The 14,928-nt window shown below is 42.1% G+C and overlaps 1 protein-coding gene across 1 annotated transcript in view; it reads left to right on the forward strand.

Moving 5' to 3' along the window:
- MYO3B (myosin IIIB) overlaps positions 1 to 14,928 on the forward strand; it is a 207,224-nt gene that overhangs the window by 97,677 nt on the left and 94,619 nt on the right. The window contains exon 11 of the mRNA XM_018554563.1: positions 14,251 to 14,347. Within this exon, the coding sequence (XP_018410065.1) occupies positions 14,251 to 14,347 (97 nt within the window). The remainder of the gene's footprint in view (positions 1 to 14,250; positions 14,348 to 14,928) is intronic.

Here is a 14,928-nt window from a genome sequence, read left to right on the forward strand (position 1 = left end):
TTCAGTACCACGGAGGTACTGATCAGAATAGCCGATGCTATTCGCTCACTGCCGTTCGGCCCCTATAGGGGCAAATGGCAGAAGGTGAGCTGCCGGAGCTTCGGCTCAGGCGATCCAGATGTTGGATCGGCTGAGTCGAAGTCCTTCTGCACTTTGGCTCAGCCGAACATGAAGAGCATGTTCGGCTGACTGAATTGCAGCCGAAGGCAGCCAATATACGGCTGCCAATATACATCGGCAATATACAGTCAATGTATCCCTGAAATCAGCCTTACTGAACCGTAGTGAATAGCCAAACGTTGTTCGGCTCACTTCACTACGGCTCGGTTATTCCTCCGGCAGCTTAGTGAGTAACCCTGTCAGTTTCCTGCAGAATCATCCGGCTCCCTGAGCACTGGTCCTGATATGCTTTTTTAGGGTAGCTTCTTTCTCATGCAGGTTCCTATGGAACCCCACACACACACACACACACAAGCACAGCAGGGCAAACCACTTCCCTGCCCCCTCCACCTTCCTTCCTTCTCACTTCTCCAAGCTAGGAGATGGATATTTGCTGGAGACCGCTGTCCCTTGTGATCTTGTACTGGACAGGAAGTTGACTGCAAGGGTTAATTTTTCAATTGCCTGGAGTTCTCCTTTAAACAGAAATGCCAGTTCCCTCCAGGAAATTCATAATCGAATGATTGTTAAGAAGGTGGAAACTGATGCCTTCATATGTAACCGTGCAAACAGAACACACTCTAAGGCTAGGTTCACACCTGCACTACACCGCACGACACCCGGGACGCGCGTCCCGGGTGTCGTGCGGTCCCGCACAATGCAGGCAACGATTGCCGCGCCGGCAATCGCAGAAAAAAAGTTACAAGTACCTTTTTTTTGCGATCCACGACGGCTGATTTAGCTGCAATCGAGTTTGGAAAGAACAGATGGAATCGCGGCGGGAAACCGGTGTGACTGGGGTGCCATTAGAAAATAATGACTGACTGCGTGGCAATCCGTGCGGAATCGTGCACGATTGCCATGCAGTGAGGTGCCGTCTAGGTGTGAACCTAGCCTAAGACCACATTCACACTGAGCGATTTGTAGCAAGATTTCCGCTCAAATATCGCTCAAAAATCGTTCATTGTAGCTCGTCCAATGCATTTCAATGGAGCTGTTCACATCTCACAGCTCAATGTCGCCTGTAGCTTGTCGCTTGAACATGACCTATTTTTCCAGTGGATTTTTGTGCCATTTGGCCCAATAGGTTTTGATAGACTGGCAAAAGAAGCTCTACGTAGTGCGACAAAATGTGCACTGTAGCTCAATGTCGCTCAGCTCAAATCAGCGCTGAAATGTAGCTCAATGTGAAAGGGGTCTTAAAGACTTACACAGTTACCACCACATATAAATAGCTAAAAATATACCTCTTATTTCTTCCAAAGCAGAGTACTGTCTAAAAAACGTCACACATGAATCAACATATAAAAAAAGAATAATATCTCTTGTCATATTGCACAGGCCTCTCCCTAGAAGTATTCTATATAATGATCGCCTATTATGGTGTATCAATAAATCTCTAATATTTAACTAAAGGGTTAACATGGGTTCTATGCTGCCCACAGGCTGAACAAAAAGAAATCTTCTTGTTTATGACCAGCTTATAACTCCGGCAATATGGACACTATGCAAGTCTCCTATAACTCTAAATGGGTTATGATAATATTTGCAGTACACAAGGTTTGAATTGTCTTACCTTTGTTATAGACTTTTGATGTAGGTGATGTTTTTACATTTTTGGCCTTGTAGTTGTAAATGGTAAATCTTCTTGTAGCAGCTGCTGTTCTGCCTTTTCCCAGAGGGTGGCAGAGGATCCCTTCTATCAAGAAGTTCTTATCTATTTACTAGAATTTGCTAATGTTCCCGGCAGAGCAGCTTGACACTTCCAGATACTGTGACATGACAGAACTGTAACCTGGGCGGACTTTTACGCCTGTCCATTGACTCATATAATTGTATGTTGTGTGGGTTAGTCATACAATTAACGTTTTCTCCAAATTGCACGTCCAAGTCCCTGAGTTCATATACAGGAGGGCAATGAACAGTGTTTCACAACCGCTTTGTTTATCACAAAGAAGTGGCGAGATATTATAGAGAAAAATATATAGAACGTAGCAAATAGCAGTAAGAAATGAATCATTTGTTTCCTATCACTGTGGAAACGCGCCATGAAGCATTTACCAAAAGGAGGTTGATCTGACTTTACTGACTGTGAGGGGAGTTTATCAAAACTGTAGCAGACTAAAAACTGGAGCAGCTGTGCATGGCAACCTATAAGCTTCTCTCTTGTGTTTGTTCAGTTAAGATTTGAAAATGAAAGAGAGAAGCTGATTGGTTGCAATGCACAACTGCTCCAGTTTTTGTCTACCAGTTTTGACAAATTCCCCTTTGTGTGTATAGGTTATTTCACGCTAGCTTTTTAAAAATTATTATATACTATGAGGGGAATTTATCAAAACTGGAGCAGACAGAATCTGGAGCAGCTGTGCACAGTAACCAATTAGCTTCTCTCTTTCATTTTCAAACCCTAACTGAACACACTGAAGAGAGTTGGTGATTGGTTGCCATGGGCAACTGCTCCAGATTCTGCCTACCCCAGTTTTGATAAATTCCCCCCAGTATGTTTCTTGTGTTTCCAGTTGTATGAAATTCTCATACATTCTTATGCTTTTTAAGGTGTCTTAGAAGTGTCAGAATAATGTTTATGATTAATGTTTATAAATAATATTTATGAAAATATCAGAATAGAAGAAGGTGATGTAGTGGATATATTTCACATATATACATAGTCATGCTTGAGCCTTCTCTGGCCTGAAATGGATTCTATTATAGACCGAACGGGGTTGATTTACTAAAGAAGTGTAGAGGATGATGAGGTGAAGCTTCATGCACTACCATATTCAAGGTAAATTTTAAAGTAGAGCTCCAGGACAAATGTTTCTTAATCTTTGCATTGCACCCACACCTGCACTGCAAGGGTTAAGTGCCTGCTTTTGTCTAGATGCTAAAAAAAAAAGGTGTACTCACCAGAACCGCAGAGCCCAGTGGTGTAACAATAGCCATATGCGGCTGCTTTGGGGCCTGGAAGGGGGCCCCAATAAGGATTGCAGAAGTTGCTACTGACATTGAGATTATTAATCAAGAAGAGCTGACATCAGATATACAGGGAGGAGGACTATGCAGGCAGCTCTCCTGCTAGCTGACTTTAATATCATTGACAGTAGGGAGGTTGCTGGGGGACGCCATAAAAATGTTGCTATGGGGCCCCATGATCTGTAGTTACGCCCCTGGCAGAGCTGTCTGGCTACTAGACCGGTTACTGCAGCCTCATCTTGCCTGGGTTTTGGCGGTCTAAGCCCTGCTGACATCATTATGTCTAATGCAGTCCATTCACCTGCATTAGACATGAGTATATCTTCTGTATTCTGGCCCCTATACCAAAATGAGCGGTTAAAGTGACACTAAACTCAGGAGTTAAATCTTAAAAATGCATTCTAGTACCTTAACTAGTAACAATGATGTATCTTGTAACACTATTGTGGAACGGGCCCCTTCAAGGAAACCTTGATGTTGCAACTGACCGGGGTCTCAGTGAACTAGAGACTGATGGGACATGAGTTCTTCACCCAGGAGGAGATGATCAGTACTGCCTGTGCAGGACTACATATGCCAGAATACTGTGGGGGCAGGGGGAAAGGCACCCTGGTTGCGGAGGGACCATCTGGCGGCATTCTCCGGGTGGAGGTCGAGAGAGCAGGACGTGTGTGCAGCTGTTGCGACCAGAGGGTTGTTGTGCCTGCATCCAGCATTCCTACTTACCCTGTCGGCCGAGCGGGATTTCTTCTACCAGCAGGGCCTGTTGACCTGTCTCTGCATTGAGGGTTGATCTTCTCCTGGCAGACACCTTCTTGCAGTGTGGAAGTCCCTGGATGTCTAACTCCCTCCTGGTTGGGTGAGAGGCCTTGGCCTGCAATAATTGATTGCACTTAACACATCACTTACATTGGGCCCCACCGTTGGCTAGCCAAAGATAAGACCACTGGCCAGTTGGTTAGGTACCCGGGTACATGGGGACTGAGATAAGGTTCAGTGCCACCACTTATTCTGTGTAAGGAGCCTGTTGCCAGTACATTCATTACTGCTGCACAGTCATCTGCACAGCTGATTGAAATCTATTGTTTAAAGTATCTTGCTTTATGAAGTACTCTATTGTTTGCCTGTTGGTGTTGATATCTGACATTCTATGTCCAGTAAAACTTCTTAAACCAACTCAAGGTGTGCTGGTGTGCTGTGGATCCATAATAGAGGTTTCTTATAGAGGAAAGACAGGGAGACCTGTTAGTTCAGTTTATTGTATATAGCCCCATTCAGAGCCACCGGTAGTATTATCCTGTATAGGGATAACGCTGACTTGGGAAGGGGGAGCGCTACAATCTTTTTTTGTGTATCACTCGGCTTTAGGTCCTCAAATCATCTCTGAATTGGTGCTGAGACTTTCCTTCCTTCTGGAGGGTGGCTACTTTTGTTCCCCATAGTCCCTGTGTGTGTTGTAAAGTAGCCAAGCTTGTTCTTGTGATGAACTACAATCTCATTTTTAGTTTACTAATCAGTGTTAAGATTGTAGTCTATCACAGGAGTGAGCTTGGTTCGGTGGCTACTTTACGACACACAGGGACCATGGGGAACAAAAGTAGCCACCCTCCAAAAGGAATGACGGTGTCAGCACCAATTCAGAGATGATTTGGGGATCTACAGCTGAGTGATACACAAATAAGATACATTTAGATTAATTGTTAAGGCACTTCAATGCTTTTTTTAAATTTAACTCCTCAGTTTAATGTACCTTTAACATTCATTGTATTAAAGTTCCCCACATGCATGCCCTATTTTACTTTTATAGCAGCAATTTTGTTAGTAGTTTGGGTACCTGATTCAACTCCTGAGATTAGTGTTACTTTAACCCTTGCCGTGCTGGGGTAGCCCCATTTGAAGGGGTTACCTTTTTAAATAAGTGGAGTTCTTCTTTAACATTGGAGAAAGAAAAAAAAAAAGAAACAAATGTCAAAAATCAGTCTGCTCTGCCTGCCATAGATGCAATAGCACTGTGCTGTTGAGTTGCCACCTAGACACACACAGGAGTAGCATGTATTCATCTGCGGGTTGTGGGTTGTGCTGTTCTATACAGTATTTTTATTTTGTATGACATTAAACTGTATTTTCTGCCTCGTCTTCCCATTCCACATGAACATATATGACATCAGGCCTGTGAATACCAGTGGGCAGGACGGTGCTGTGGGAGTGTGTAATGTATTTTGCTGGTAGATATTTTCCTCCCCGGCTGCGGCATGGTCTCATTATCATATCGCAAGATGCAGCACTTGATTGAGGCAGTGGAGCAGACATGCATGGGGCTATTTGTCAAGCCAGAGAAAAGGGCACCAGAAGCAACAGTCACTTAATGGAAATTCTGCTTGTGTTCCTTACTAATGGCCGTACTGTCATTTTTCACACACAGTTTTGTGCTCCGCGTGTCACTAAATTATAGGCAACTTCCATCTGTACACTCGTGTCCGCTATACATTAGCAGCTGTTTACCTTTTTATGGTAATTTGAAAAAATATACTTCAGTCGAACAAGCAAAATCCTTTTATAATTGCGTCATTTTTCACCCCTTCAAGACCAATTTGCAATTCGCTACCGCGCTCTGTTCTGTTACTCTATTCTCTGTTATGTTATAATGATGCCACGCAATCTCCCTCACAAATTGATTTACAAGTCTTGTGACATATCTCTCTGTTTACATACAGAGCCAGAATGGCAATGTGTCAAATCTGGCGTTTGCCAAAGAGTCCAGTCTGCCTGAGAGCCTGTTCACATAGGATGCATTTGAAACTAGAGGTATTGAAGTGTAAAGCTGGCCAGGCACTTAGCATCAGAAAAAAAAACACTCTATTCCCACGTCCACACTTAACAGCATGGAACAGCATGAATCTCCCCTGGCACTAATTGTATTCTGACAGCCCGTGGCTGTCAGAATACCCGAACAGTGACTGCAGCTGACGGGCTGCAGTCATTGTTCATCTGACAATTTGTGGCCCGGCTCCTTCAATAAAAGTTGATTAAAAGATTGACTTTTGTGGAGCAGAAGGGGGCGGCAGGGCTGAATACAGCAGGACTGGGCAGCAGGGCTCAGACGAAAATGCCAGCACTGTATGTCCAGCTTAAGTAAAGGCCGATACAAAAGACTTTCATACATTAAGCTATTTATAAATTCAATACAACATACTTAAACAAGATCTAAACCCTAACTGCATGACATTTAGATAGCAAAATGAATGTGTATCACATACAATTGCCATGTCCTTTTTCTTCACAAAATACTGTTTCCACCTTCTGCTGATATCCTCCAGCCTTTTTCAGCCACTTCCTGTGTGCATGCACTTGTTCCAGAGTCACTTGTTTAAGGTATACTCCAAAATGGCAGCCCGCATGCGCAGAACGCAAGGGCGGCCAACATGAACCACTCGTTCAGTGTATGACATCACCGTCATGTGACATCATGCGCTCCGCCTCCAAGATGGCGACGGGCATGCGCTGGTGGCCAATATTGCCGTTGCACGTTCTGAAAAGAATTTATGTATGCCTGAATATAGTTTTCAAATATTCGGCCATATGCTAAAGTTGTTATTTCGGATTTGGACGAACTGCTGAATCAACTGAATTTCATTGGTTTGCAGGTTCGTCCGAATCCAAATGCACATGTGTACTGCACATTGCTCAGATCTGGGTTACTGATCATGACATCCGTAGACTATGCCTTCACAATGTCTGTTTGATGGCTGCTTGTACTCCCAACTAGGACCACAGTTGACGTGAAGGCAATGCAGAGACACAGTTGGAAGACAGTTGTCACCCAATACCTGGAAGTACCTGCACAGGGACCATCATGGCAGGAGCACCAAATATTATTTGAATGAATATGAAGATTCTAAAAAGATTGAAACACTTTTGAAATGATATAAATATGTGAAGATTATATGAGATTTTATTGATTTAGCTCATTCATTCCATCTGCACATTGCCTTGTCTTGCATTCAGCCTGCGCTGAAAAAAAACAACCAGGACAAGACCATCTGCCTTGTCATCAATGGTGACAGTTCACACCACTGTGTTCTGGTGATGTATGCTTGAAAAAAGTACAGCATGCAGTACTTTTTTTAATAAGAGCACTGCAATGAGGTGTGGTACAACTGCATTACACAGCGTTGACCCCTTAGAACCTAATGAAATGTCAATTGTGATGTGAGACTACAATCTCATGTTTAGTTTACTAATTTGTATTGACATTGTAGTCCATCAAGGGAGTGAACTTGGAGCGGTGGCTACTTTACAACACACACACAAGGACCATGAGGAACAAAAGTAGTAACCCTCTAGGAGGAAGGACAGTGTTGGCATGAATTCAGAGATGATTTGAGGATCTACAGCCAACTGATACACAAATAAGATACATTTTGATTAATTGTTAAGGCACTTCAATGCTTTTTTTAAATTTAACTCCTCAGTTTAATGTACCTTTACCATTCATTGTATTAAAGTTCCCCACATGCATGTCCTATTTTACTTTTATAGCAGCAAGCATCCTCTAGGTACAAAAGTCAAAACCCTTTAATTCTAATTGTACTCTGAAGTCCATTGATGATGGCATATCTGATGGGTCACTGTGAAATAAATACCAAAGTTTTGCTTCCTTAGTCACCTCTCCTCCCCCAGCCTGCTAATATGGTAATAAAGGAGATGAGAGCACCTCTCACCTCCTATATAAGCATGGTGACTGTTGGGTTGTCAAGCACTGTGTAAAGCAGTAGAACCCTGACTTGGTGACCTTTCCTCTTCCATCCTTCATGTTGCCATGTTGTTGAAACAAGAAGGTGGTTGCAGTTTAAAACAGAAAATGTAATTACTTTGAATTGACACATGATATGTATATTGTACATTAAAATTTTTAACAAAAGGGAAATTTTCCTTAAAAGCTGAAGAAAAATCCTACTTTGCAGAGGTTCTCCCCCTTTAAGGGTTAAATGCTGATTTATGCTTAGGGTACCAGGCAAAGGGACTTTAACTTACCCTATCCCTCACTCAGCTGACATCCAAAGCTCTCCTCCTTTTCCTGATGCCCTGGGTTGTAGGAAGAGCCTCATGTACAATGCAGGGCTATTGACCAAAATGTCGGCGACCACCAAGGCGCCTTAGAGAAGAGACTGCTGGACCTGGGCGCATGAGTGTGGAGGGAGCCTGCAGGAGCAAGGGATTGGGTAAGTAAATGTGCTTTTGATTGGAACCCTAGGTATAAACCCTTGCAGGGTAGTGGGGGGTGGTTAGAACCGTACTGCATGGTAGGATTTGCCTTTTCACCAGAGTTCAGCTTTGAGACAAAACCCCACACACTGCAGATTTTATGCACTACTTATGTTTGCATTTATCTAATTAAAAGCGTTTATAGAAAACTGTATAAATTAAATTAAACTACTTTTTGATTTGATTTTTGCCCAAAGCTTTTTTCTTTAGCTAGGGTAATCTTGACTTAATTTTAGGATACATGTATATTGAAAATAGCTCCCAGTAAAGTAAACAAGAGAGATAAACCCCCTAAACATGTAGACACTTATATAATGCTGAAATTAGAAGCGGACCATCATAATATAAATAGGAATTTTCCACTCATACATAAAACAAGAGCATACTTGGCCTTTGCGTGTAATAAAGGATGCATAATTCAACGTTCACCAGTCCACCTTTCATTGGTTATCTTAAATCGTGATAGGAATATGAACGTGTGGAAACGTTTGCTAATATATAGCAGTGAGTTGGCTCATTTGGGTACACAACCATGGCGCAATGAGCCTCAGCAGTCTGTTAATCTCCTCATCATTGCCTACCTGCAATAAAAGAATAAAAAGGATACAAAGATTGGAGGGCATAGACAGTTCTTGCAGACACTTTGAAAAAATCTAATTTGTAATGTAATAGAAAAAGACTACTTCAGCACCAGAATGTTCTTTATCTTATATGGAAAAGCGCAATTAAAGCTAATACATGAAAATCTATCCTATCATAGAGATTATCCCTTGGACACGACATGATGTTTTCTATCACCATAAAATGAATGACCCCACACTAGCATACATTGTCTCTATAAATATCACCGTTGTACTGAATTTCTTCATAAACGTTCCACTTTTTGGCCTAATACATGTGAGGGGGTACCTACTGTAGGACTACAGCCTTAGTGAACTGTCGTTTACTGAACAGCCCTCCTGCTGTTAGACTTAGGGAAAGTGTTGTGCTCCTAAACCCCAAAGCAAAAATGTTATATATTGCAGCTTACCATTCCTTAGATGAGGTTCCAGTATTATTGTTCTTTGTTCAGGCATTTTGTTCCTTTGTTTTTAACCTGGTAATCCCGCAAATAAGACACATCCTGTCTGGGGTGGCTACACTGACTCCACTGTATCTAGGGAGGAAGCCATGGCTGCCACCCATGCTGGACTATAAACATGCCCTCTGTTCTTCATTTACATTACCTGTGAGATTAACAGATTTGTAGATTACAGAGGAAAACAAGACTGATTTATGCATTCAATTCAGCTCAGAGAAAGAGAAAAGTGACTCATCTCTAGCAAGGTCAAGAAGGTTATTTTCTGTACTTGTTTTTAGCCTGAAAAAAGGAAAATTAATGTAGCCACCACATCTTAGGACTGATACACTTTGATATATTATATTTTTGTTCCTGACTTAAGTTAACATTTGAATGGAATTTGTGTTGTCCAACAAGCCTGTGTGCCTAACTATGCTGGTCTACATGCAATGTAAGAAATGAAAGGGAGAGGGAGATTTGTGAGTTTGTATCAGAATTATTGGCAAACTGTTGTGAGTTTGTTCTTTTCTGAGAACAGTTGACAGATTATTGAATTGCTTCTACTGAGGAGAAAGGTCAACAGATCTTCCTCCATCAATAAAACTGTTCATCTTGTTAAAGGCATGTTGCAGTTAAAAGCCGTTCTGAAGCTTGCTACAATCTTGATGAGGTCCACTTGAAGCCCAACCCCAGCATCGGCTGAGAATTAAAATGACAGTGCCCAAGTGTTTTTAACATTAAAAAAGGAGCTCTCCCTGCAGTACTCACCTTCTCCTCAGCGGTGCCCTCTGCAGACTCACTGCTTTTTCCAGCACTTCCCGTTTTCTTCTGAGGTCAAGTAGATCCAGGGTCATGCAGCCCACTTCCATCTGAGTCCCCAGGGACATGTCATCGAGCCATGCCTGGGCTCCTGGACTCAGGAAAGTACTCCTCAGAATGGTGCTTATGACAGTATGCATCATGGTCAGGATGACGCATGGCCAGAAAAGGTATCTGCAGGTGGTTACAGTTCTAGGTCTTCATGCTAGCCCAGATATTGGAAAAAGTTGTTCTGGACAGACTTGTGTGGGCCTTACCAAACTCCATACAACAATGTGCTGGGAGAGCTGGCCCAAGGACACAGATCAACTAGCGGCCTTGGTGGAGCGTTATCTGACCAATGAGGACTTTCTACAGGATGTGGGCCCAAAAATCTGCCGACCTAGCTGAGGATGTGCTAGTATCATCTGGTGAAATAAATGAAACATTAATTCTGATATTTGTACATGGTAGTGACTGCTTAATTGGATTATTGTAAGAGTTAAATAAAAGCATGTGAAATGCATAAGTATTATATATCCTGTATTGTTTATTAAACTGAGGAAGATGCTTTCCCCAGTCTGGTTGTGCAGTGAATCCTTCATATTGTTGGTACAAGGCAAACAGCTTACTCACTGCTTTCATTCTGTGGTACCTCATCTTTTAATATTATTTTTAATCACAAGTTTTGCCCAACGATATTGCTGCCTGGATAAATCAGTTGGCCGTTAGATAATAGGTGGTGCTGGGCCCCATAGTATCTGTATGGTGTGCTGTAGCAATATTAAAGCCTATAGAGACTGATTTATATAATTGAAGCCTCCAACCAGAGCATCCTATAGGTTGCTGAGAGCTCGTAGCTCATTTGGGAACATGTGCACCCCGTAACATGCACCACCAGCCCTGCCCTCCATCTCCCCTGGCACCACCAGCACCCACAACTCCCTCCGGCCTCACTCTGGCGAAAAGTCTGGGGACACCCCTGCACCAACCTCTTACACATGACTGCAGAATATGGTAACATTTCATGTAAAAAGGTGCATTCTTTAAACACCTGCCTAGCAAGTGCACTGTACTACATAGCATACAGTTTGAGTTATTTTTCTTAACATAAAATGAACCTAATAGACATTTGGTTGTTTATTGTGAAGATCCACAAAGGTAGATTATTCCCCACAGCAAGCTCCGGTTCATCCATGTGGAATGGCTTTCATTTATCTGTACTGTTTGTATGCGTGTTACTCATGCATTAATAGTCACATAGGCTTCTGCTATGGAGCCTTACTACAAATATTCTTCTGCTTATTGCTAATGCAGTTTCCATATTTACATACCTTCCAGCATTTTAAGTGGTCACAACTTTGCTTTTGTTTATAAATGAGCACATTTCTAGCCGCACATTAAAATAAAACACAATTCTACACACCACAAAGCACTCAATTAGAAGCTTCTAGTTTCTAAGGAATAATTTAATTTAATAAAAGTATGTATATATATATATATTTACACTGAGTGGCCAGATTATTATGACCACCCCATCAGTACTTAGTTGGGTCACGAGATGACTCCGTTGGGCCGCCTCGTGACTCCACGAGATGTTGAAAGGTGATGTGAGGAATCTGACACTGCACTGTTGCCCTTCTGTTGTCTTGTACCAGTCTTGCAACTCTCCGTTCTGCCCTGACATTGACTAGTGTCTTTGGGAATGTTTGACCATTCTTCCAGAAGCGCATTTGTGAGGTCAGGTACTGATGTTGGACGAGAAAGCCGGGCTCACACTCCGCTCTAATTCATCCCAAAGGTGTTTTATTGGGTTGAGGTCAGGACTGTGTGCAGGCCAGTCAAGTTCCTCCAACCCAGACTCACTCATCCATGTCTTTACGGACCTTGCTCTGTGCACTGGTGCGCAGTCATGTTGGAACTGGAAGGGGCCATCCCCAAACTGTTCCCACAAAGTTGGGAGCATGAAATTATCCAAAATGTCTTGGTATGCTGATGCCTTAAGAGTTCCGTTCACTGGAACTAATGGGTCAAGCCCAATCCCTGAAAATCAACCCCACACCATAATCCCCCCTCCACCAAACTTTACACTTGGCACAATGCAGTCAGGCAAGTACCGTTCTCCTGGCAACCACCAAACCCAGACACGTCCAAAAGATTAGCAGACAGAGAAACGTTAGCAGACAGAGAAACGTGATTCGTCGCTCCGGAGAATATGTTTCCACTTCTCTAGAGTCCAGCAGTGGCGTGCTTTACATCACTGCATCCGACGCTTTGCATTGCACTTGGTGATGTAAGGCTTGGATGCAGCTGCTCAGCCATAGAAACCCATTCCATGAAGCTCTCTACGCACTTTTGTTGTGCCAATCTGAAGGCCACATGAAGTTTGGAGGTCTGTAGCTATTGACTCTGCAGACAGTTGGTTACTTCTGCGCACTGTGGGCTTCAGCATGCACTGACCCCGCTCTGTCATTTGATGTGGCCTTACGCAGTGAGCTGGCTGTGATGGATCCAGTGCATTCCGAATTTTTTAAATAAAGGACTTGTAAAAATCCTTTGTTGTGTTTTTTTTTTCAATTAAAGGATTTCGTTTAAAAGTCTGGTCTTTTTATTTATATTTTATTTACCCCTTACTCATTCACAAGGGGGGTCACATCTAGAAGTCATGCCCGTGGCTATCAGAGTCTTGCAGTGACTAATAGCACTTGTAGTTGCACCACAGCTGGAGGGCTGGAATTTGACTACCCCTGCTCTTTAGTATTCCCCTTCGCTCCTCCCCGGCAGCTACATAAAAGGTTGTGAAAGGAGGGGCTGAGGAGCTGGGCCAGCAGAGAGAGTACTTAGACACTATTAGATGAGGATAAGGCTTTGACATGCAGAATAACAATTTTTGGTAGTTAAATAAAAGCTTTTCATAGACCAAGAAGAGGGACAACTGTGGAGGGAAGAGGGACAGAGGGATTTGCTTCTAAATGAAGGACAGTCCCTCCAAATGGAGACAGTTGTGAGGTATGTAATAGCACAGGAACACACTGAAAAATACAAATGTTGTCTAGAAAAAACAACTTGGGACCTCTTCTCACTTATTGTAAAATAAATTAGAAGCATGAATTGATTGCATTTAGAGATTTCTTGTTCTGCTCATTTTGTCATAATCTACATGACCTTTTCTTGAAATGTGTACAAGGTGCATACAGATATGAAGAAGCCTGGCTCAGTTTCACCTCGAAGAGGGGGCCAATATTAATGCAATTAGTTAACAGCGCTCTGGGATTTGCTTTAGAAGTATCTGATCATGTGACTGAGCCACCACAAGTGAAGTATCTGTCAGAGACCTTCATCGTGGATCAGCGCTTATTGCTGCACAGCAGGAGGCTCCTTTGCTGGAGTCCTGAAACTGTTTTACCCCAGGTTTATAATTTAACACAAAAAAATATGCATAGTAAAGGAAACATGCTTTCCTGCTTCGGCAGCGCTGCCTTGACAATCTCAGAGTCTTGTTTAGCTGTTAGCCAATTTTAATTTAATAGTTGAATAGTTTCAAGATTTGGGGTATAATCAGATTACACAGAGTTAGCAGACAAAATGACTTTGCTTCTAATTCCGTAACATAAAGACCAAGATTACATCTCGGCTTATTTGGCGCAAATACGAATTGTACATTTAAAGGAAGTCATGTTTCAGGAAAGACTGTCCCTTCGAAGGAGCCTTGTGTCACATTAAAAGGTAACTGGAAAGGAAGCTCACTCTACAAAAAATTTCAGATAAACTAAAATATGATAGATCTGCTCTGGAAAAACCAGACTGCGTTGTGGCTACTGAATTGCTGTCTAGTGGTCAGATATACCAGATATCGAGACATATATGAATGAATAGAAGGTCTCCATTCCTGAAATATATATATGGCCTGTATATGTAATAATGGAACAAAATTGTCCTTGCATGTCTTCTTTAAAGCTGGTTCCTTTGTTGCAATAAATATTTTAATATTGTAGGTATGAAAGGATGCACACCAGACGGCCCTATGTCCCGCAGACAAAGGAAAATACCTGCCTTGATGATGATTTGGTCAACCTGGAAGTTCTCAACGAGGTAAACCACATAAAGCGCTTTGTAATAGGGTTCATAATGAGGGAAGGATGGGCAAGTGGACCTGTTTGGGTTAGGAAGTCCACAAGTAAAGTCAGGACAGTCAGGAGAGAAGTCACTATATATTCACTTTAAAGGGAATGTTTCGTGATTTTCTATATATTTTTATGTATTTATTATGTCTAGGGCTAAACATTTAATTTGAAAGATCTTTTTGGTCCAGTAAATATGGTTATTTTGTATTTTCATTTCCAACCACTTGGTTCACTTTCACATTTTTTTAGGTTCTCCTTCTCTGCTTTGCCTGTTTTTTTGCTTTTTTAAAGAGCTCACTAGATCAAGTTGAAATGTACATACATAACTGAATGAGTCACATCAGCAACTTTGTTTTCCTCTACCTTCCTCCTGTTATCTTCAGAGGCTCATGTATAAAGTTTTAATCAGAGACTGAGAGAGTATGAAAGTAAACTGCTATGCTTTCTATAAAAATACAATAGTGCTCTGTGATTCCTGTGTGATAGGTATGCCGTGTTAAATATTTATTTGTAAATAAATGTTCTACATACACAATAAAAACATATAAA

The sequence above is a fragment of the Nanorana parkeri genome, unplaced genomic scaffold, assembly GCF_000935625.1.
Source record: "Nanorana parkeri isolate BGI_ZX_2015 unplaced genomic scaffold, ASM93562v1 scaffold165, whole genome shotgun sequence".
Taxonomy (NCBI): Eukaryota; Metazoa; Chordata; class Amphibia; order Anura; family Dicroglossidae; genus Nanorana; species Nanorana parkeri.